The sequence below is a fragment of the Porites lutea genome, chromosome 5 (genome assembly GCF_958299795.1).
Source record: "Porites lutea chromosome 5, jaPorLute2.1, whole genome shotgun sequence".
In the NCBI taxonomy this organism is placed as follows: Eukaryota; Metazoa; Cnidaria; class Anthozoa; order Scleractinia; family Poritidae; genus Porites; species Porites lutea.
In genome coordinates, this window is record NC_133205.1 from 35088013 (window position 1) to 35111805 (window position 23793).

At 37.5% G+C, this 23793-nt stretch overlaps 1 protein-coding gene across 1 annotated transcript in view; it reads left to right on the forward strand.

Annotated features, from left to right (window-relative positions):
• Positions 1 to 23793, forward strand: part of LOC140938293 (uncharacterized) — a 44955-nt gene that overhangs the window by 11162 nt on the left and 10000 nt on the right. Inside the window, exons 4-11 of the mRNA XM_073387793.1 lie at positions 3763 to 4040; positions 4686 to 4737; positions 5156 to 5691; positions 7219 to 7530; positions 16621 to 16917; positions 19908 to 20103; positions 22222 to 22427; positions 23104 to 23288. Coding sequence (XP_073243894.1) covers positions 3763 to 4040; positions 4686 to 4737; positions 5156 to 5691; positions 7219 to 7530; positions 16621 to 16917; positions 19908 to 20103; positions 22222 to 22427; positions 23104 to 23288 — 2062 coding nt within the window. The remainder of the gene's footprint in view (positions 1 to 3762; positions 4041 to 4685; positions 4738 to 5155; positions 5692 to 7218; positions 7531 to 16620; positions 16918 to 19907; positions 20104 to 22221; positions 22428 to 23103; positions 23289 to 23793) is intronic.

The window sequence follows — 23793 nt, forward strand, 5'->3', positions numbered from 1 at the left end:
TTAGTGGTCGACTTAGAATAGCGAACAATACCGTATCTTTCTATCTCAGCCCGGATCAGGGTGATTGATCCGTTTAACCAAATGAAACGAGAATACAATACGATATTGGACGATGCGGACTCTGCGAGTCGTAATAACTTTGCCGCATCTTAGAGCTTTGCATGATTATGCTCTCCGGGAAACGTTTCTCAAGGTGACCAACAACGAAATGTTAGCTGCTAAATGGCACCGAAGCCAGCTTCAGGCGCGCACTGATTTCAGATAACTGTCATTTGTGTTAAATAGACAATTGTGGGTAGGATCGAAAAAAAAACAAAACAAAACAAAACAAAACAAACAAAAAACAGATAGAGGCAGTGAAGGGGGAGGGGGGAAAAGAAATTCGCGAAATTCTACCTTTATGCAGCCACTTCTAGACAAATCTCAGTAAAAAAGCTACTAGACAGGGGAAGTTAAGAGAAATTACAAAATGTTTGCTAACCCGGTTTTCATAACTCCAACTCAATAAATGCTTTAAGTCCAATTATGTTGTTTGCAAAGCAAAATTGAGTAGAATCGAGTCACTTTAAAGTTGCAAACACTTTTCAGGCAATAGTTCTGGGCTTTGCCTGATATTCCAATGTCACATATTACTCTATCATGACTCTATAATGACTTAGGGACTGTGCAATAATTACCTGGAGGAGGGGGGGGGGGATTGGAAAATGGGTGACATAAGCCCCAAAACTAAGTCATACCCCCCTCTCATTAAGCAAAAATTAATTTCAACCCCCCCTCACATAATGATAATATTAAGGCTAACTCCCCCGCCCCCACCCTTAAAAAAACTCTCCTCCCATCGATTCCCTCATACCTAGTTTACTTATTGGATTTCTTTCTCCGGTACAAACATCACTTCAAATGACTCTTCGTCGTATGTCGAAGAGTCATCAGAATTACTGGACTCTGAGCTTGTGTCGTCTTCGCATGAATTGGGAGATTCCTCATCTTCTACAGCATCTCTGGCACTAAGGTTCCCGCGTGCGTGGGTGAGAACTCAGGAATTCCTGTCTGATTGAGCTTTTTATCTTGAAGCTCAATTTAATCATACTGTGTTTTATTCACCATACTTTAAATTTGAATCGCTATTAAAATTTCAACATTTGGGTTTTTCATTCTGCTAAATTATGATGCCATGTGTGCTAACATTGGCATCTTTCTTTTTCATTAAATAACATTATAGTGATAATTATAGCTAGAAAAGTGCCCTTTTTTTTTGCCAAATGAGCTTGCCAACAACAAATATGCATGCATTGAGAATCATGAGAGACATTTCACTGATCTTTAACGAATTTAGAGTTGCTCCTTTGAGATTTATGTGTAATTATCTCAACTGAATAAGTGCCCAAAGTCCAATTATGTTGTTTGTAAAGTAAAATCAAGTAGAATCGAGTCACTTTAAAGTGGCAAACAGTTTTCAGGCAATAGTTCTGGATTTTCGTGCCAACAAACTCTCTCAATATTGCTAAAACACATTTTGTAATATTTCATCCTCATCAAAAAAAGATAAACAATTCCTTGAACATTGAAATAGATGGTAAGCCAATTAATCAACAAAAAAGTGTTAAGTACCTTGGCATTCTCATACACTGTCATCTCAATTGGAACAAACAAATCCAACAAATTTCAAAAAAACATATCTAGGGGTAATGGTGTCCTGTGTAAGACTAGACATTTTGTTGATACAAAAACATTTAAGTTCAATATCATGCCATTATTCTTCCTTTTTTCTCCTATGGCTGTATAGTCTGGGGCAACACTTATGACCATAACATTAAACCACTTCAAATAACACAAAGAAAAGCAATCCGTTTAATTACTTTCTCCAATTTCGATGCACATACAAGTCCTTTGTTTGCTAAGCTTAACCTTCTTAAACTTCAAGATCATATTAAGCTTCAAACTCTCTTTTTTAGTTATGCACCAATTTTATACTGGCAAACTACCAAAGATCTTTGATTCGCTTTTTGTTAAAACATCTTGTAAACATAATGTAAATACTCGCTTTGCATTCAGATCTACTTTCTATCTTCCACAAATTGGAACAAATTATGGCAAATTTAATATTCGATTTAATGGACCTAAATTATGGAATGAACTCGATGAAAGATTCAAGTGTCGTACTTCCAATCAATTTAAAAAAGAACTAACTTCGCATTTCGTTAGTCTCTATTAATCTTTAGTGAAATTTTGGTGGTTTATATTTATTTATAAAATAACGGAGATAGTACGCGTGATCTGATTGGTCAAAAACCAATGGTTTATTATACCGGTAAACCCATAGAAAAAGGCATCCGGACCACGAGCCATAAACAAAACCGGCTATTGATCTGCAAACAACGATTTTAGAAAGGCTAAAAAACAGAACAAGTTACTTACTGTAGCCCTTCTTAATATTTAAAGCGTTGGTTTCCACATTTTATTACTGAGGGTTACAATTCGCGACTGCCATAGCTTTAGAAGTTGTAAAGTACAAAGCTGGAAAGCAGTTTACATTTCACGACGATGCCAAATCGCAGAGAAAGACAACAACTGTGTGAATTTCTGGTGTAGAAAGTCTCTAGGAAAACTTAACCATCTGCCAACCAGCAACAAAACGGATAGTTTTAGCATTCTTGATTTATTTTATGTCAAAATTAAATTCCTTAATGAAAGAAATTGTTCCAAAAGAGATCTCTGATCAAGATATGGTACAAAATCGGCCGCTGTAGGTTGTAAACAAGCTGCCAACGATGCAGCAACGATGATGAAAGATGTCAGAGTTTCGGGCTGGTTTTTTCCAACATTTGCACAAATTATTCGGTGATATCGATGCCAAACTCGTGTGTTGAAGTGCTGTTGTTTGTTGTTTGACTGAACTGAGTTTTGAGAAAGTTCAGCGCTATTAAATCGTGAGTCACGATTGGCTTATGATGACTTTAGAGAAAAGACATGACTTGATCACGGTACTAAAAGCATTTTTTTTTTTTTACCTAAAAGACTCCATTCTACTAAAAGTTATTTTATAAAAGCAACAGACCACACCTTCTATGGGTTTACCGGCGTGATAACCCACTTGGGATGTTGGAAGAACACTCAAAAAGCTTTTAAATCAGTCGCCTTCGGCTCGTGATTTACAAGCTTTTCTCGTGTTCTCCCAACATCCCGCGTGGGTTATCACGCCGGTAAACCCATAGAAAGTGTGGTCTATTGCTTAATTATTTTTTTTTTTTTTGTTTTGTTCTGTATATCAACTTTTGTGCCAAGTTATGATATTTATGTGTACCAGTGTATTTGTTGTGCCTCTTTTCTGACTTTCACACACTTTTAATTATCATAATTACGGTCACCCAACTAGTTTAGCTTTATAGTTATTTTGGGTGTATCACTACTGTATGTAATGCTTATTTATTTAGTTATAATTATATTCTTAAAAATTCTTTTAATTAGTTGTCTACAGTAGTAGAAATAAACTGTTATTTTGCCTGATATTTCAATGTGACATAGCAGCCTGTCAGTCTCTCTATAATGATTTAGAGCACAAGCGAAGAATATCAGGATGATTATACCTAGAATTTTTTTTTTTTACTAGATGAGCTTGCCGACAAATAACATGCATGCACGAGAGAATCATGAGAGACATTTCAGCGATCTTTAACGAATTTAGAGTTGCTTCTTTGTGATTTATGCTCAATTATTATATTATCATTTAACGCAATAAAAGCGGTACTTTTCTTTCCCTAGAAACTGTAGCTGGGCTACCTGCCCAGACGGATATTTCCTGAAGGGTTTTTATTACTCAAATGGCTCTTCGTTTAGCAACATTGAACATGCAAGTTGCTGCAGGCCAAGAAATTTTAAAAATGCACATCTGGATTGCCATGGAAAAAAGCGGATTTCTTTACAAAGTCAAAGATGGGACACTTGCGAAGCTTGGTCCTATCTGGTTGGCTTTTATGGAGTACTCTGCGAAGGATCGGCTTGTGTTGAGAAGTTAAGATGCTGTAGAATGCCCCCACCAGGTAAACACTGTCGGTTAATTATTTGCGTCTTAAACTATGTGATAAAAAATAATGAATGATATTCGCTTGCTTGTATTGCGTTGTTATTGTGTAATAGGCCTAGTTTTCAATATATATAACTGCTAAAGAGCTGTCTCACTAAGATGCGCTAAAATTGAATCACAATCTGAAAAAGAGCTGCAAAATTATTTCCCCCTAGTAGCTGTACTACTCTTGGGAGACTCTTCTTCACACTTTGTTTAAATACTTCGCGTTCCGCTGGATTAAATATCGCTTTATTTAAGGTACTAAAATATCTATTGTGAGTTGATTTCTTCAGTTATCATCCCTGAGAAGCTCACTGGGACGCGAGGTTTACTGGCGAAATAATTGCAAAGTTCACAAGAAGAGCATGAAATCTCTTCTGGCTAAGACCAGAAAAAGGGAATTCAAAGTCTCCTGGTTCGACAAGACTGCAACCCCCTCCCCCACCCCCCCCCCCCCCCGCCCTCGTTTGTCCTTCAGATTGTAGAAGTTGCCTGTAATGATTTCGTCTGTGAATATTCCGACAAGGGTTCTTCAGTAATCTGCGTACAGACGTCTCCTATTTCCTCTGCTTAAGGTTTCCGTACTTTCCTTATATTAAATGCCTTTTTTTTCCTTTAGAGATGTTAATCCTTGGTCACTGGCTGCTAGATGGAAAGGATCAAGATATAACGTTAGTCATGTAAATTGCTTTTTTTTTAAATATAGCAGGCAGGGAGCTTGTAAATAGGAGCAAATGGAAATCAAAGAAGGCTGACATCGTTCAACCGAATACCATTCTTCCTTGTCTTTCTTACATAATGTTTCTTAGTTTACTGGCTTAAGCTCTCCGCCTAATTTTTCATAACCAGCTGGCATGGGTCTGTGTTCAGGACATAACTATACTGTTAATGATATGGCATTGATGTTCCAGGTTATGCAGATCTCGAATTAAGGCTGTTATTCACCTCGGCCTTCGGCTTTGGTGGGTAACATTCCCCTCGATCTGCATAACTCTTCACATCATACGAAAAGCGAATTCAAAGATGGTTAAATATACAGCCCGCCAGATGCGGTATAATTCTTCTAATTATTTTTTTTCTTTAATGTAGCTTTAGCAAATCACTGAAGTTTGTCAAAGGATGGTGTTCAGGCAGCACGGCTCCTAATTTTGTTCAAAATTCATTCGCTACTGCCCCAGCAGTTCATCTTAACGGCAGGAGTTTTACTATTTGCTGCTGGATAAAACAAACGCGGTTATTATTTGGAGAACAGACAATCTATAACGATTGGCATGATCCATGGCAGTTTCAGCTTACCATCATTGGTGATCAGCTGCATTTTGCGCGCCATAGCCACGGCATTACTGAATGGTGGTACTTTAGAAGTACTAAACTTTCATTTAATACCTGGACGCACATTGCAGTCACCTGGAACCACGTGACGGGTAATGTCTACCTTTACGCTAGCGGCATCATAGTGGGTAGCAGATCCTTTACTCCTGGGACTAAGTTTTACACACTTACGGGTAACCCTTACAAGATCGCCAACGACGGTCACTGGAATGATCACCAGTTCTACGGATCAGTGATGGATTTGTATGTTTTTGGCACCGCACTGTCCCGTGATCAAATTGCCAAAGTAAGAGGTAGGCAAGAAAGTTCAAGTCTTGAAAGACATTTGAAACTCTCAAAGAGCTTTCAATTCTCTCTTTGTTTGCCCAAAAACATTTGATTTCAATTACGAAAGTGATTAAATCACAGGTAACCCAGGCTCACTGTTTGTGTCACGTACGGGTTTCATAACATGAGTAAATATAGATAACATATGGGGCGACGTTTAGGTCTGGAAATTTGCTAGAAAATGGAAATAAAATCGATAAAACTTACCATGTAGCGAGTTGTTGTCCCTAACATGCACACGAAGTTTCGAGAAAAGTAGTTTGCTTTGTCTTTCCTACATAGTATAGTGGCAAGGTAGGAGACTGACGGCAGCGTCGCGGCTCCGATCGACCCTAAACTACTAGCACGATTTTTTTTAGGAAAATCGAATCCAGTCGCTGAATAAACACGCCAGGCTCGTGGAACATGAATTTCTCTAAACCTTGAAACCACTGAAGCATCTCCAGCTAGCAATGCGAAGCCAGCATGCTGCGTAGAACTCTTATGTTAACCTTCTAAAATGGCGGCCCGAAGCCGTTAGGATCACAACTGGTCCAACGGAGCTCGGGGCGCCAAGGGAGTCCCAAAGTGCTCAAAGAATTAACTCCTCCACGAGGACTTATTATACTCATCACCAGGCGCCCCGAGCTCAGTGTCATTTTTGAATTGGACCAGTTGTGATCCTAACGGCTTTGGGCCGCCACTTTAGAAGGTTAACGTATTCTACGGAGCCTGCTGGCTTCGCGTTGCTAGCTGGAGATGCTTCATTGGTTTTAGGGTTAAGACAAATTCATGTTCCACGAGCTTGGCGTGTTTATTCAGCGACTGGATTCGAATTTCGCGAGAAAAATCGTGCTGGTTTGGGGTCGATCGCAGCCGCGACGCTGCCGTCAGCCTCCTACCTTGCCACTATACTATGTAGGAAAGATGAAACAGACTATTTTTCTCGAAACTTCGTGTCCATATTAAGGACAACAACAACTCGTTACATGGTAAGTTTCATGGGTTTTTATTTCCATTTTCTAGCAAATTTCCAGACCTAAACTTCGCCCAATATGTTCTCTGTATTTTCTCATGTTATGAAACCCGTACGTGACACAAACAGTGAGCCTGGGTCACCTGTGGTTAAATTCGCTACGATTCACGTAATTTATCAAACCGTGATTTGGTAGACATCAAAAGTCTGATTAAAGCCACTAGACTCGGTACGCAGGGTTTTCTTTACAAAGAATTTGACTTGAAGACTTTTGACTTTCCAAGGCTGATGTCCGTGTGTTACGGGGTCCGTAATATTATCATTAATTTTTTCTGAAGCAACAGCCACCTAATGAAAAGAGACAAATAAGTAAATGAATTAATAAAAATAAGAAAAAAAATGGTCTTCTTTACTTTAAAGAAAAGTATACACGATTCCAACAAAAACCAGTTTTAACTTTCTATAAAAGGTGCTCATATGATTGTATTATCACCCTTTCTTCAGTTTCAAGATCTTTAACATCACTTATTTTATTCAGGTGTTCCTATAATTTTGAATAAAGACAAGGAAGTAGCAGGGGAAACCGTTGTTATCATATGGGAACCGCCACTGAATGGGGCGTGTTCTGTCTTGAGATATAAAGTCTACTACAGAAAGGTTTCATCGGCAGAGACTAGTCCTTGGAGCTTCGTAACCGTGGACAAAAATTGTACGAACCACACCTTGCACCTGGGTTGTTGGAAGGAGTATGAAGTGGCAGTTACTTCACTTAGTGCTGCAAATGCAAACACTGACAGCACTGAGAGCAGTTTTAGTGACAGCCGGAAATGGAACTTCAGAGTTAGGAGAGGTAAGTTTGGGTATAATTCATAGTTATTGATTTCTCAGCCCAGGACAAGCTTCGCTGTAATTTGGTACTAATTTATCTCATGTTTGCATAAAAGGAGGATGCATGATCCTTAAAGGGGCTGCAAATTTTCTTTTACTTTTAATGCAAGACGAGTCGGTCGCGTTGGTTAATAGGATGCTTAAGCAACGACGACGGCGACGGCGACGGCGAACGGCAAAGAAGCAATAGGTGTAGATTATAGAAAAACAACAACTTTGCACGTGCAGTACACTCTTTTGTGGATTTCTTTGCAGGCACTGCACGACTACGATGTGAAACTGCCTGATTTCACCAGAATTTCAAATTTCGTGGAGAACTTGAACACAAGACAACGACTTCCCTTTTCTTTTCTAAACTTCGATACATGAGTCCTTTAGAATTCAAGTCCAGAAAACTTTGCCAACATTTTAAGTTTAAAGCAGCGCGAATTAACTTTTCAAGTGAATTTTTCGTAGCCGTCGCCGTCGTTGTTGCTTAAGTTACCTTATTTAGCCTTTGGTAAACAGCTAGCTCTTTTTGCCTGAAACAGGTGGTCCCTTTCACGTTATTAGAAGACTGGACTCTAAGTCTATCTTCCTATCTCATCAAAATGTTCGTGTCACGGAAAATGGTAGAAATGTCACGGTGGCGACAATGGTGAAGGGAAACCAGTTTTTCAAATCTCAAACAAAATGGAATGGATTATTTTATTGCTTTATAATGATGTTGGGAATTAATAGAAATGTGGTGTTGGTGGTGGTGGTGGAGGGAAAACAATAGAGATGCAGTGGTGGTGGTAAGGAAAATTAATTGAAATGTGGTGGTGGTCTTGGGAGAAAAAGGGAAATGTGGTGGTGGTGGAGGAAAATAATAGAAATGTGGTGGTGGTGGTGAAGAGGGAAAACAATAGAAATGTGGTGGTGGTGGTGCTGGTGGAAAGGGAAAATAATTAAAATGTAGGGGCGGTACTGGAGGGAAAACAATAGAAATGTGGTGATAGTGACAGAGAGGGAAAGCAATTGAAATGTGGTGGTGGTGAGGGAAAACAATAGGAATGAGGTGGTGGTCTTGGAGGGAAAACAATAGAAATGTGGTGGTGGTATACAGCTTCACTATTCAAGGTTGGTATCATTACAAATAAATTGTCTTTAAACGAAAGGAGGATGTAGGGTCGACGTGGGTTGGGTCGATGAGGGATCGATGTAGGGTCGATGAGGGGTAGATCGGTGAAGGATCGATGTGTGCTCGATGTGAGGTGGATTCGGCTCAAAAAATGAGCAAAAAAGAAAGGAGGGAAAGTGAAAATTTGTTGTTTTTTTTTAAAGAAAGAGCTAGTTTGCCGTCGTCCTCATTACTATGCACGATTTGCGCACCAAGAACCAGTGAACCGCAATTGGTACAATTTGTTGGACAATGAAAGCGGCAGGAGGTAGAACTTGCACTTATTCCTCGTAACATGAATCAACTAATGATGAATATTTTTCTTACTATCGATAAGAAATATAACTAGGAAACCTATCCAACAGGTTAGCACACGGCCTTATCTTAATGAATGTCAAGACGCAACTTTGGCCGACTTAGTAGTTATCTTAATGAGATTCCCACGTATTTTATTCATAAGATAAATCGGCTCCTGGATAAAGAAAAAAACACTATGAAGTCGTCGTGTATTCCACTTCACTATAATGAGATTCCACTTAAAAAGGAAACGGTATAGTCCCTATACTACTTTCACGTTTTCCCTCCTGGGCCCTTGGAAATCATTAATAGATTAATGACGTGGAGGAATTTCTGGACGCGATAGCTTAAGGAGTGCAATGTTTTAAGACTAACAGAAGGGTGCTAATAGCAACGACCAAGCCGAAGTGCTGAGAGGTGGGGTATCCGTTGACGACTGCTAATCGAGGGAACAGTGATGTATAGGTCTCTAGGATCCTTAAAGTATTTTTAAAATAGAGGTGGGTTAAGTTTAACTTGTTCAAACAGTACTTATGAAAATGGGCGAATGCACCTCATAAGTACGTTCCAAACAGAAGAGTGTGGTGTAGCGACTGGGTTTCCTTTTTCGATATTTCCCATCTTTTCAAGTTAACGTGACCTTGTGATTGAGTCTTGCATGTTATTGATGGAGAGTGTTTACAGATTAGCCCTGTATTGTTTCCAATTTCGAGCGGAGTGTTTGGCACGATTCAACGGCTATTCGCAGTTTAGATCGTGGCTATTCAGAGTGGCAAACAAATTTAAAGAAAATGTGATGCACGTGCAGGTCGTCAACAAAGTTTTCTTTTTGCTTATTAAACCTATTACTATTTTGACCTTCCCGTTGCCGCCATGGTCACTACTGGGAGCAACCCTGTGAAGCGTATGTGAAGTTCATGAGAAAACCATGTGAGACTTTTATGGATGTGAAACATCCTGTGAAACACCCTGTGAAATAAAAAGTCCTTCTTGCACAAAATTATGAGGTTGATTCTACCCTGTGAAAAAATGTGTGAAATTGTAACATGCTTTTTCGAACTGACGAAAAAGCCGTGTGAAACAACATGTGAAAGATCCCTTGATTGTAAGAAACATCCTGCGAAATCAAAATCACTGCTTTGAAATATGAAAGCTACCCTGTGAAAAAATTGTGAAATTCTAAGTTTATATTATGGGCCTAAAAAAGTATATGAAACAACCTGAGAAATAAGAATGGGTTTCTTGCAATTAAATGAATTATTCTGAGGTTGATTCAGCCCTGTGAAAAAATGTGTGAAATCCTATATACAGTAATTTGTTAATACATATTAATTTTGTATGTGGTCGTTTTGCCTAAAATATAGTCCATTCTCCCATTGATTTGCCTGATGACAAAAAACACTCTTCAACACGGCTTGGATTCCATACCTGCGATTAATTTATTGCTAAAAAATAATCTTACATGTTGTAATCTCATTAGAGTTACTAAATCACTGTCCATAAAACTGAAGTCTACATGTACCACAGCGATCACAACGATCGCTCCATAAATTTTGACTTATTTTGTGTGAATTTTTTTTCCCGGAAAAAAGCTTTTGACCCACAAGTGTATGTAGTATAAAGCAACTGGTCTTGACTCGTACCCGAGCTAGTCCAAACAGTGTTCACAACTCGTTTTTCGTTGAAGCTGAGTAAGTAATTAAGGCAATCGTTTCTTTCAAAAAACAATGCAAATTTTTCCTCCTGGAATATTTCATTCAGCTCTTAAAGCGACTGCTTTTTAGACTCACTACACTCGATCACCGAACGGATTACCCGCCATTTTTCCATGTTTGATGTTTAACTTACTGGTTACCAGTCTCCCACTAAGTGACTCCAGTCGTCACGTGCGCCTTTTGAACCAACAGAAAAGCGAAAAATGAAGTTCCGTTGGATCAAGTCAAATTCACGCGGACTTTCCAACAGGAGTTTACATATTTTGAACCCGAAATCGCCATTATTTTAAAGGCGGATTGTTCATTTGTTTCGTTGTTCATATGAAGCGTGCTTCCAACCAAGTTAGAGAACAATAAGTCAGCTGGATTGTGGAAGGTAAAGGTATCTTCCTGCCGACTGTGGTTCGTTGTTACATGGCTCATCTGATGGTCGACTATTTCGACACGTATACTAATTATGAAGCTGTAGATTTGAGTTAAATCTTCCTGACGTGAACAAGAAACTTTAGGGGAAGATGCAATCGACGGAATCCTACCTGAATAAGCTTACACTCCACTGTACACAATATTCTGGCAGACACCGACTTGTCAAGTCTAATATATAGATTAAGCCAGGGCTAAAAGCGAAGCTCCCATTAATATTGTAATCCACAAATCAGTTAACTTAAGGGCACATTCATGTGACTTTTGACAGAAAGGCTAAGTGATTTTAGAGTGAAGCATCCTGCATCGAGTTGATAACCTTATATGTACACCCAAAAAATAGCAATCATCTTCGATCACATTCAAGAGCCATAATGGCTCTTGATCACAGTAGATTTAAGGCCTGGAAAACAAAACAGGCCGAAGTTTTTGCTATCGACAAGTTTACTTTACAAAATCTTGCCCACAAATCTGGGGGTGTGTAAACCAACCTGTTTATACTTTTTATGCATCATATCTGAGGAGAAACAGTACTATTTATCATACAGACCTCGGAAAAAATGCAGTATTTCACAATTTTTCGAGACAAATTGCACTCAGTCAGTATTCAGGAAGTCATGGGCTTTTAGCGAAAACGTTCAAAAAATGTCCAAAATCACTTATACGGTCAGCCGGTTCTCACATTTGACGAGCGCCAAATTTGCAGTCAACATTAACAGAGTTACTCTTCAACATAATAAAAAATTTATTACGTTAATTTATTTTTTTATTTAATGGTTTTATAACGATGTGTAATCTTGAAAAGCGTTTGATACGCGCGGCATTTTGAATACTCATGCATGCGATGTCCATGAACGACTGAAAACAAACGGCACAGCGATTAAAATTGCAGGAGAGACTACTAACAATCAATGAAAGAAATATAATTTGGTGAAACATTTACAGAGACAACAATTTTCATTCACGACGACAGGTATTAAAGTGTTTTTAAAAATCCTGAGTCTTTATAAAGCTTAAAGCTTACGTTTATGTTTTAAGCCAGACTCCCGGTGTTTACTTTTTTCAAAGATGAACTCGAGGAGGCAAGAAAATCGCTCAAAGTTTTCTTTCAACAGCCAAATTTATAACTAAATATTCTTCGGAACGTTTCTTTCTATTTGCGGTGAGAAAATATATCTAAAGGCTTTTTAAAGTTCTGTAAGCTTATATCAGACCTGATACTAGGTCAGATCATTGTCTCAAATCTTACAAACGTGCATTAACTTGCTGCATAAACTGTGCTCGACTTCATGAAATTAGATATAAAAAAATAAACATCAAACACATTAATTACTCAGGCTTCCCATTCGAGATGCAGCTCCCGAAAGCTATCAAGTAAGGCCAGAATCGCTTGAGACTTCTGAACCCTCTTACGCATTAAGCAAGGTGAAAAACCAAAACGATGCCATCCGAAATCGGATTTCCGACTTTGACAAGCGACGTATCTCTCAACGGAAAAAACAATAAGCAAACTAGCCATGAATAACAAAAGACTCTTGATAGCAGCTGTATTTTATTTTGTACATCCAGTGGAAAAAAAAAAGTTAAAAAGATCACAAGTTGACACAAAACTCTGGCAGCTTCACCTGTCAAAGTAAACAAGTTTCAAGATGCTGCATAAATTTTCCGCATGAACTCACCTGTCAAATTTTGACCAATCAGAGTATAAAAAATTAGTCGTAGAGCGTGACCAACGCGTGACCTTGGTAAGAAAAGTCTTCCCCACCTGTATTTCTTAATAACTGGCGGAATGTTAGCGTCCGAGGTTAGTTTGAAGTCAAAATCTTAATAGTGCAGGGCCATAGACACAAACATAAACATACACATAGATATAAACACAACATATTTAAAATGAAATTTTTAAAAAAAATAAAATTGAGCTTGCGATCATTTGAAAACTATTAACTTGTCAGCGAATAACTTCAAAAAGTGCTCGACCTCGATGGGTCGACACCTGAGCCCGCTACACGGTCAGGTGATACTGATCAGCAGATACCTTGTTTTGACAGCTGTCAATTGATCACAACATTGATGTGCAATCAGTTTTCTCCCGGGCTCCCAAATAGGCATGAATAGATTGTGCTAGTCAATCAAGCAAAAGTTGCTTGACAATACACCCAAAAGGTGCTCTAAAGTTGCTAAAAAATTTAAAAGTTGCCACCCAAATTTAGAACATTTTTTACATCATTTGTTGTGATCAATATAATCTTTAAGCTCAGCGTCACTAATAATAGAAAGTATTTTTTAATGACGTTTCTAATTAATGAGTAAACTTCACAATGTGTGCTATAGACATCATAGTGCTGAGTATACACTTTAGACAGTGATCAAGTTTACAACCTTTATCCTATCTTATAATGATAAGATACAACAATGCAAAGAGGTTGTAAACTTTAAAGTTTACAGCCTCTTTGCATTGTTGTATCTTATCATAACTGAAGCCTCAAGGTAGTCCTCTAGGGCATTGTCTTGTTGATCGTTAAACTTCTGGAAATTGAAGCTCTTACAGGACTACTTAGAGTTACCCCAGCGGCTATGGTAGCCTCAGTAGGGTCAATATCTGCATTATTTTCACTTTCCTCGTCAGACATTTCAGCTTCTAATCGTGATGCCTCACACTGCAGCAAATACCAAGATGGCGGGCGGGAAGCTCTATTGTTGGAGCGAATAACCGCTGGATGTAAGCGCCCGTTAGATAGATAGCTGCTGTCCAGTTCGTGGGCGCACCTGCTATTTTATAAATTATTTGTAAGAACGTACGACATCCTTAGTTTTGACCAGCTTTAATAAAAACATTTTAATGAAGACCTTTTTGATGGTTTGGTCAGTTTTTAACTATTTGTTGACTCATAAGTTGCCAAGGAAGGCAAAATTTGCTCTAGGTTGCTCGCAGTACAAAAAGTTGCTGAAAACGCTAAAAGTTGCTCAAGAGTTGCCGAGCACAATCTATTTATACCTAGTAGTTAGAAAGTGTGAAAGTATAACATTGGTTCTCCTGTGGTGCGGACGGACGGTCGCTCGGGCGGGCGGTCGGTCGGTGTACGGTCACGTGATTATCAAATTTTCTGGGATGGGTATTTAGAATAGAACAGATTTAAGATGCCAGAATAAAGAGAGTTTTGTATTCAACAATAGAAATAAAAGGACATGAAATTTTACCTTCAAATATATAAGAAAATTGATAAACATTTTATTAGACCTTGTCACGGTTTTCGACGCCATCTTGACGAGTAGGCAAACGCGTGGGAAATTTCAGTGTTTGTATGAGTATCTAACGTTGAATAATTTCTGTAGAACGGCTGTTCTGAAAAAAATATGAATTGTAAACTAAAGCTTCACTCCTAAGGATTCTACTGAAAAAAATGAGGGCGTCAAATGTGCTAGAAGACCTAGAACCACTTTTTTAAATTTTCTATACATTTTGTCTATAAGAAAGTCCCGGGAAAAATTACAGACAAACATATGGAAAATCTAAAGCAAGCCTCTGGAGAAATTTAAGCACAGGTACACACTCCAAATTTTTTAGCACAATCCTTTGTTTTGTAGCTTTAGTTAACGAGTCATATGTTTTTCAAAACAGCCATTTTACGGAAATTATTCGACATTAGATTCTCATACAAACACTGTAATTTCTCACACGTTTGCTTACTTGTCAAGATGGCGTCGAAAACCGTGACGAGGTCTATATAGCCTGGGAAAACAGCCGTTTCTCCTGGTTCTTCAATTCGCCTCTGAGGACGTTTCCCTCAGAGGAACGTCTGCAACTCAGCGGCAGAAGTTCCATACTGATGACATAAATCAATGTTTACATAATAATAGTCATGGGGATCCAAATGCAAATATGTTCAATTTTACGTTTCCCCTGGTCGATTTTGGCAAAGTGTTGTGCTCATCTGCGAACGAGCTCCAGCCAAACTCCCCGGAAGGGGGGGGGGGGGGGGTACTTCAGGAATTTCTGGGTGGGGATGTGCCGCTGGGACCCTGGAACCTTTAACCTATACCAGAGCTAGTTCAGCTAAATTTTGCTACCCTATACTAGAGTAAACTCTCCAAATCCCCCCTATCCTAGAGTAGCTGTTTCCCTAGTCCAGATAAAATCTTCAACCAACTGATCAGTTTCCTGACCCTACTACCCTACCCTACCCTATTCTAAACTCAAGCGCTCTGATTTATATACCCTATCCTAGAGGAAACTGCTTGAAAACCATACCCTTCAGAGCGGCACATACCTATATAGCCCATATATGGCAGTCCCCCCCCCCCCGGGAAAAACTCAAATGTTTCTTCTAGAGAGACTATATTTCGCAGATATTGATTGTTTTGATAGAGATTCAGCGCGTTTACATTTAACCTTTGTAGCCTTTTGTCTTTTGCCTGTCATTCGTAAACAGTACCTCAAACAATGTAACTACTCCGTCGACCAATCAGCGTTCAAAAGAGCATGTACCCTACTTAAACATTCGAGACATGCAGTGCCCTTATGGGTCATTACAGTGCCATGAAAAGTCCATGAACCTTGTAAGAATATTTTAATGTCAACGTTTAATCCGTGAGCCCAAAATTAAGCATTACAAATTTTGTAACGGAGGGTTATAGTCAAACCCAGCACATATATTTTGTGGGTGTTGTTAGCTGTCCACACTCTTACATGAACGTGATTTTGTCTTAATCATTAGTAATAAAGTTAGTTCCTTAATTTAGCGCAAAATTTAATTTTGACCTCTAACATATACATGATTGTTGCTGTATGCATGTAAATATTTTATTAAAATGAATCTATTCTCACTAATGAGTGTACTTCATTATATTTTGATATATATTTATATTTCTTTAACCTTTCTCAGGCTGTTTGCAGTTTCACATAATAATTATTTCACATGGTTTTTCACAGATCACACCCATTACACATGGTATTTCACATGGTAAGAAAATTTCACAGCTATTTGCACTGGAAGGTGGTTAATCTATCCTTGTAAGCTGTGTTTCACATGCTTTTCACATGATATTTCACATCACATCTTGTGGAAATACTATGTAAGAACGTGGAGCCCGTTTCACAGGTATTTCACATGATTATTTCACATATCATTTCACATCTCTGTGAAATAATATGTGAAAACCTATGTGAAAACTCTGTGAAATTCCTGTGAAAAATGCACATGTTTTTCACATGAACTTCACTGCGTGACCGTCGAGGTTTCGAAAGGTCGTTTTTATTAGTTCATGAACTTATGTTTCAAGATTCTCAGTCTGCTAATCTGAGCATCTGTCCCTGTTTCCAAAGCTTTTAATTTCAATTAATTTCATTTAATTGGGTTAAGTAACTTATCTAAATGAATAGAGAAATTCCCTAAATCAGTTCTCTCTTTTTCTGGTCTCGTTTCATTTCTCTTAGCGGAACCGCTAATTAACTCTCTTTTAACCTGACCAATTACAGGCGTACCATTAACTCCTACTATACAGATGGAGAAAACCAAAACATTAAGCTGCGACGTCAACCTTACATGGAGCACCCCTGCTGATAACGGATGTCCGCTGACCAAGTACTCAGTTTACTACAGACTGAGTTATGAAGACAAGCAAGAGGCAATATGGCATGAAATAAATGATCTCGAAGAGAATGCGTTCATTCTGACGTTAAAATGTAACTCGCGGTATGTGATCGAAGTGTCTGCCTGGAATGAGTTGGGAGAAAGTAACAGATCAAAAACACTGGAAATTACAACAAATTCAGGTTAGAGTTTGACTTAAGGTGTTTCGATATAGTTTTTCAGAGGCCATACCGATATTTTTCAATCGCTTCATTTATTTGTTTATTTATTACAATTTTAATGGCAGTAAGTAAGGTAAAGGCCATAAGGACGATTTGTAAAAGAGTTACAGCGACCCCATATAAAAACAAATCACCTTATTTAGGATAAATTATGATAAAAAATATAAAAAAATATATATGTATGTATATATGTAAAAAAAAAAAAAAAAAAAAAAAAAAACACTACTTGTAGCAGTATTATTACTTTAAAAAAAAAAATTCAAGCTAATGTATATTATTTACATTGCAATAAAAATCTCATAACTTTGGATTTAAAAATGTAGACATTTGAAGCAGAGGGGATCTCATACGGCAGAATGTTCCATTTATCCACTATCCCATGAAAGAAACTGTTTTTAAGTACATTTGTCCTCGCAAATCTCTTCTTTAATGATCTATTATCAAAGTGTCGAAACGAGTAGCGATCCTCTTGACAATAAAAATCCAAAAATTGAGAAAAATCCACATCCATATAGCCATTGAGGGCCTTAAACAAAAAAGTGACATCAAATAAGAAACGTCTCTGTTCAAGGGTTAACAAATTGAGCTCTCTTAAACGAATATCGTATTGATCATTGGATTTAAGAATAAACTTGGTTGCCCTACGTTGAATTCTTTCAAGTTTGTCTATGTTTCTCTTTGTGAAGGGAGACCAGACAACTGAACAGTATTCCAAATTAGATCTGAGGAGGGAACAAAACAAGGTCTTTAAAGTGGCTTTATCCTTGAGATCCTTGCACGTATTTTTTATTAGGCCCAGCATTCTGTTTGCCTTAGCAGTAATCATGTCAGTATGAGAGTTCCAGGATAAACTGCAATCAGTCAATATTCCGAGATCCTTAAATTCTTTAACCTCCTCAAGAACGATATCATTCATATGCACACTGTTAGTAAAGGGTACTTGTTTGCTAGTGATTCTTATGATCTTAAACTTTTTAGTGTTGAAGTCCATCTGATTACGTTGGCCCCATTGATGGAGTTTGTCTAGGTCCTCTTGGAAGTAAATCAGATCTTCATCACAGTCAGTTACTCTAAACAAAAAAAAAGGGATTTTATCCTTGTCTGATCGCTATAGCATTTTCACCAATGGTTGACTATGGATTGAAATTTGTCAAAATGTAGGTTTTAGTAAAATCGATATTACCATGACAACAATAAACAAAAAACTTTGAAATTGATGAACGGCTAATTTTGCGGGATCTAGAGGAGCTACTGAAAATCCAACACTAAAAACTTAAAATTTGGTGTTTAGCAAATAACCTCTGTAAGAAGTAAAAAATTCTGTACGTTTGAATTCGACTAAAACGAAAGTATCTTTCAAACTATAAATTTTCAATAGCCGTGATAGATTATTTAATAAAAACGTTATAAATGACTCAAATTATTCTTAAGCAGCGTCAGAATGCTGCTTAATGTCATATTTCGATGCAAGGAAATTTTGGCGTATTTCGTTCTTGCGATCTTAAAAACTAACCCGTTTTCTCACCACATGTATAAGTGCAACTTCATTCAAAATTTGGACTTTTAGCGCTGAAACGAGTCGAACGAATTTTTGGAAAATCTCTTCACATAATCTTCATAATGTATATAATAATGTTTGAAACTTTCATTAAAGATTGATTCAATGCAACACCTTGAAATTTCAAGACAAACCTATCCTACGAACCTGTCAAAAATCCGCGCCACAACATTCACTGTTTTAACGTTATGCTAATTTTTCCAAATTAATGCGGACAATACATATATCCATGACTAGAACATTTCAGTGTGAGTATTGTCAATGTTTTACATTAAAAAGATGCGATAAATTCAAACTAAAATGTACTGGTTATGGAGGTGTGTATAGTGCGCATTATTTTCGAAAAATTAGCATAACGTCAAAACAGTGAATGTTGTAACGCAGATTTTTGACAGGTTCGTAGGATAGGTTTGTCTTGAAATTTTAAGATGTTGCAGTTAATCACTCTCAATGAAAGTTTCAGACCTTACTATATACATTATGAAGATTATGTGAAGATATTTTTAAAGTATTCGTTCGGGTTGTTTCAGAGATATACAAAAAAGCGCTAAAAGTCCAAATTTTGAATGAAGTTGCGTTTATACAAGTGGTGAGAAAACGGGTTAGTTTTCAAAATCGCATGAACGAAAATACACCAAAATTTCCTAGCATCAAAATATGATATTGTTAGCAGCATTCTGACGTTACTTAAGAATAATTTGAGTCATTTATAAAGTTTTTATTTAATAATCTATCACGGGTATTGAAAATTTAAGGTTTGAAATATATTTTCCTTTTAGTCGAATTCGAACATACAGAATTTTTTACTTCTTGCGGAGATTATTTGCTAAACACCAAACTTTAAGTTCCCAGTGTTGGATTTTCAGTAGCTCGGTCTCGATCACACAAAATTCGGCTTTTATCAATTTCAAAGTTTTTTGTTTATTGTTGTCATAGTAATATCGATTTTATTTAAAACTATATTTTCACAAATTTCAATCCATAACTAATTACTGGTGAAAATTTTACAGCGATCGGACAAGGAAAAATACACTTTTAAGGCGATTGAGAAATATGGCCTCTGAAAAACTGTATCGAAACGCCTTAAAGTTAAATCTATTAAAATGTTCACTGAAAGGTTGTGCGGCAAAGGAATCGGAAATGTCTTGAATTTCCGAATAGAAATGAGCCTGGCGAATAACCTATGCAAAAAAGTAAAATTAAACTCCTTTAAACTTAAAGTCTTACTCTACTAGCGTATTCATAATAATGCAGTCAGTACCACAGTTGGTCGACAGTCGACAGTCCGGTCGATGATCAGAACGCAAGACTAGATGAAAAGATACGTACCAGCTCCCCGGGGCCGGACTTTAGGTTTTCATGTAATGCTTCTTTTTTGTTATGCTTTCACGAGATGGAATAGCCACACCTTCAGAATCAAGCCCACCACCATCCACATATTCCATGAGCGGCAGCCTGTCTGCTTTGCAGTATGCCGGTTTGGTGGCAGGAGTCGCTGTCTTCCTTTTGGTTGTCTTTCTAATGGTGTTCTGGCTTCGAAGAAAAGCACAGAAAAATAAGCAACAAGCGCTTTACTCAAGACCGAGAAGGTAATTTATTAGACTGTGACATTAAACCTTAATTGCAATTTTTCTCCCATGTATTGCATCAAAAATCTGACTCAACTCTGGAGTCCTCTTTTGCCTCTGACGACGCTCGCACCCTCAAACAGCCGAATGTGCGCAACAACGCGTTGATATATGTTTTTTTTGTGGTTCAATTTTATCCTTGGTTCAACTTTTATTTCCCTTTGCTTTAAACTCATTACCATACATTACCATACCCCAAAACCAACATATACAGTAAACACCCGCTAATAAGAACCAACATTTTTTGAAGTCTGGCAAGATAGGTCCTTGTATTTTGGGGTACGTATGGCAATTTATGCTAAGTAGGTTCTTAATTAGGTTCTTAATTTTTATGAAGGAGATAATAGCTTGTTGATTACCAGAAAAATATATAACATTTTTATTTACTCACAATTGTAAATAGATGTTACTGTTAAACAATAGAAATGCAAGCAATGGAAATTGTAATTTATGATCAACTGATACCAACTCCATGAAAAATATTTAAATAATATTAGTTGAGATAATGCCACGTCACATCATTGTATTGATTCTTCAAGCTGTAATTATAATGACCTGTAAGAAATTGTTAGCCACCCGTGTTGTAATGAGACTCGTAAGGTTGTGTTTTTGGCATCGCAATTACCGCATTGTTAATTCACAAGAATATTTAGCCAATCACATTCGGAGAGGAAGCTACACACCTCTCCAAAATCGACAACGAGTCAGGATTTTCAAACTGTAATTTTAGTACTGTTCTATCTGTTATTATGAAAAGTTTGTATATGAGTAAATATCTTGTAGTTTTTATATTGTTCCCCTTGTTTTGTACTGGCCGGTTGACTTAAGCTTAATAGTGAAGACTTTGGTTGAAAAACCATTTTGACAGAGCAATTATCTCGAAGGTTTCATGCCATGATTATATGAGTATCATTTAACCAAACAGATTAGAGTTACTTCAGCATTAGTTTGCACTAAGCAGCTGGTTTTCTGGCTGATTTAAAAGTGGGTGTAGCATCAATTTACCAGAGAGAATTGTAAAAACTAGAAGCTACAAAGTCTATAAACGTCCTGAATCACAAGGAGTTTGTTGTCATGTTGTATTTGTGAAAAGGCTACAGCTAGTCCCCGCCAAAAAGTCTTTTTATATTATAACCTTGGCAACTGATTATTTTCGAATTTATATGCAGTTAAATACAGTATGTTCTTGTTGACATACTTAAATTTACAACTCAAAGTTACACTCTTTTGTTTAATTGCTTATCATAATTTATCTGTAACCCTCATAAAAGAACCTGATTGATCTTGCTAAACAGGTTCTTGTATTTTTGGGTATTAAAGTATGAAATTTCTGCCCTCTAGATCCCGCAAAATTAGCCGTTTATCAATTTCAAAGTTTTTTGTTTATTGTTGTCATGGTAATATCGATTTTACTAAAACCTACATTTTGACAAATTTCAATCCATAGTCAACCATTGGTGAAAATGCTATAGCGATCAGACAAGGATAAAATCCCTTTTTTTTTTGTTTAGAGTAACTGACTGTGATGAAGATCTGATTTACTTCCAAGAGGACCTAGACAAACTCCATCAATGGGGCCAACGTAATCAGATGGACTTCAACACTAAAAAGTTTAATTTTTTAAATGTCACTTGTCTATTCAACGATAATAGTTTAAGTGTGACTTTCGTCAAGGCTTTCGAGTGCAGCATTTTATACGTCCGATTCGGTAATTCAGTCAGGGACAATTTTCGCGTGATTTGCTTATGGCTTGATGTACTACCTGATCTCAGTATACATGTACTCTAACAATGATATCACCGCAACTTATATGGAGGAACTTATCAGAGCAAGAGGGCTTATTGGAATGAGGGTGCTTACACAGTAGGGGGGGGGGGGGGGGAGCGCTTACTAGAATAGGGGCGCTTATTAACAGACTAGGATACATTTGATGTGGGGCGTTGATTAGAGAGGCGGCGCTACTTGAAAGGAGGGCGCTAAATCGAATCATTACGGTAAATATACAGATGCTATGGCCGTTTAATTTCACGCTTAGTCTTGTAAAGTTTTAACCTTTGACGAGTACGTTCTTTAACGTAGGTCAAAGTCAACCATTATTCCCCTCCTGCGATGGGAAGTATTACCTGAGCAAGTAGAATTTAAGGAGGAGATTGGCCGCGGTGCATTTGGAAAAGTGTTCAGAGGCATTTACAGAGAGTCACCAGGAATCGAAGTGTTTTACAAATGTAGGACGCAGACGGTTGACTTCAAAGAAGGTCGGACTGTAGCCATTAAAGTCTTAGAAGGTGAGTTCAATTTCACCTCTTGACATCTAAATGATGGATTTTCCATGTTCCTGAAATTAAACGCTGGCTGTATATTAACCATGCAATGTCTTCGCGCTGCCATAGAAACAAAGCAAATATAACCAACCAAAATCATAAAAAAAGAGTAGTGTTATTACTTTCAGTGCCAAAACCTAAGGAAGCAATATATTACAGGCTTTGGATTTAGGTCATAGCCATGTTGCTATTTCAGATGTTTAAGCCTTTTGCGGATTTAAAAAACCAAAAACAAAAACATAAAAAAAACAGAACAAACATCTACATCCACGTGCAACTGAGTGACGATCTGATTCCGAGAGATTCCTGGTAATTGTGCTTGTGCCCTTTTAATTCACTGCAGAGTGATTGTACTGGAGATTGAATCATCGAATTATTGAGCTTTGTTAGCGAAGAAAGGATGTTGCGGGAAAAAATGTTGAGTTCGTGGCAGTTTAGTTTTAATTTAATTAAAAGATGCTGTCATTTCCTTTGTTATGATTTTTTTCCGTGAAAAAATGAAAGGGCAGGCATGCAGAATGATTGTTCGTTACATGCTTGTTTTGTCTTGATCGGCAGTCAAAGATTCCTTTATAAAGAAATCAGATTCTTGTATAGGAAATATGTAATAGAATAGAAATTGTACTTTTTTCATCATTAGACAAAACAGATGAAGACGCCAAAGAACAGCTTCTACAAGAAATTGAGATCATGAAATCAATTGGGTATCACAAGAATGTTGTGAGCATGTTAGGTTGCTGGGTTAACAATGACCCAATCTTTCTGCTGCTAGAGTATGTCCCGTATGGCGATCTGCGACATTGGCTGATAAACAAGAGAAAAAAGGTGAGAGTAAGCTAGGCCAACGCAAGTCGAGAATTAATTATGATTATTATTCATTCAAAATATTTCCCCGATTCTGATTGGCTAAAAGCACACGCATAATCCGCCATAACCAGCTACTGATGACCAAATTTGGAAGAATTTGCCTTTAATGAACCGACGACGTCAAAAGTGCAGCTTTCTTGCAGGTTAATGCACCATTAACCAAAAAGACCTGAGGACGAGGTTGAGTTGTTTTGATTGTGAAATCAAAAATGGCGGACATTTTACTCGTTTCAAGAGTAAGAACTAGGCGAAATAATAGGTAAAAACATGGCAAGAACAGCAAGAAGACAACTAGAAGGGCAACGTGTGCTATTTGGAGAATATTTGTGGAGCTGAACAACCCTAAACGTGCACTATCGAAGATAAACTTAACATCGATGGAGGTGAGCATGTTTTAGCTTTGTTTTTAAACTAGGAATTATTTTGAATGAATAATAAAACAATTATTGAATTCGGCTTTCGT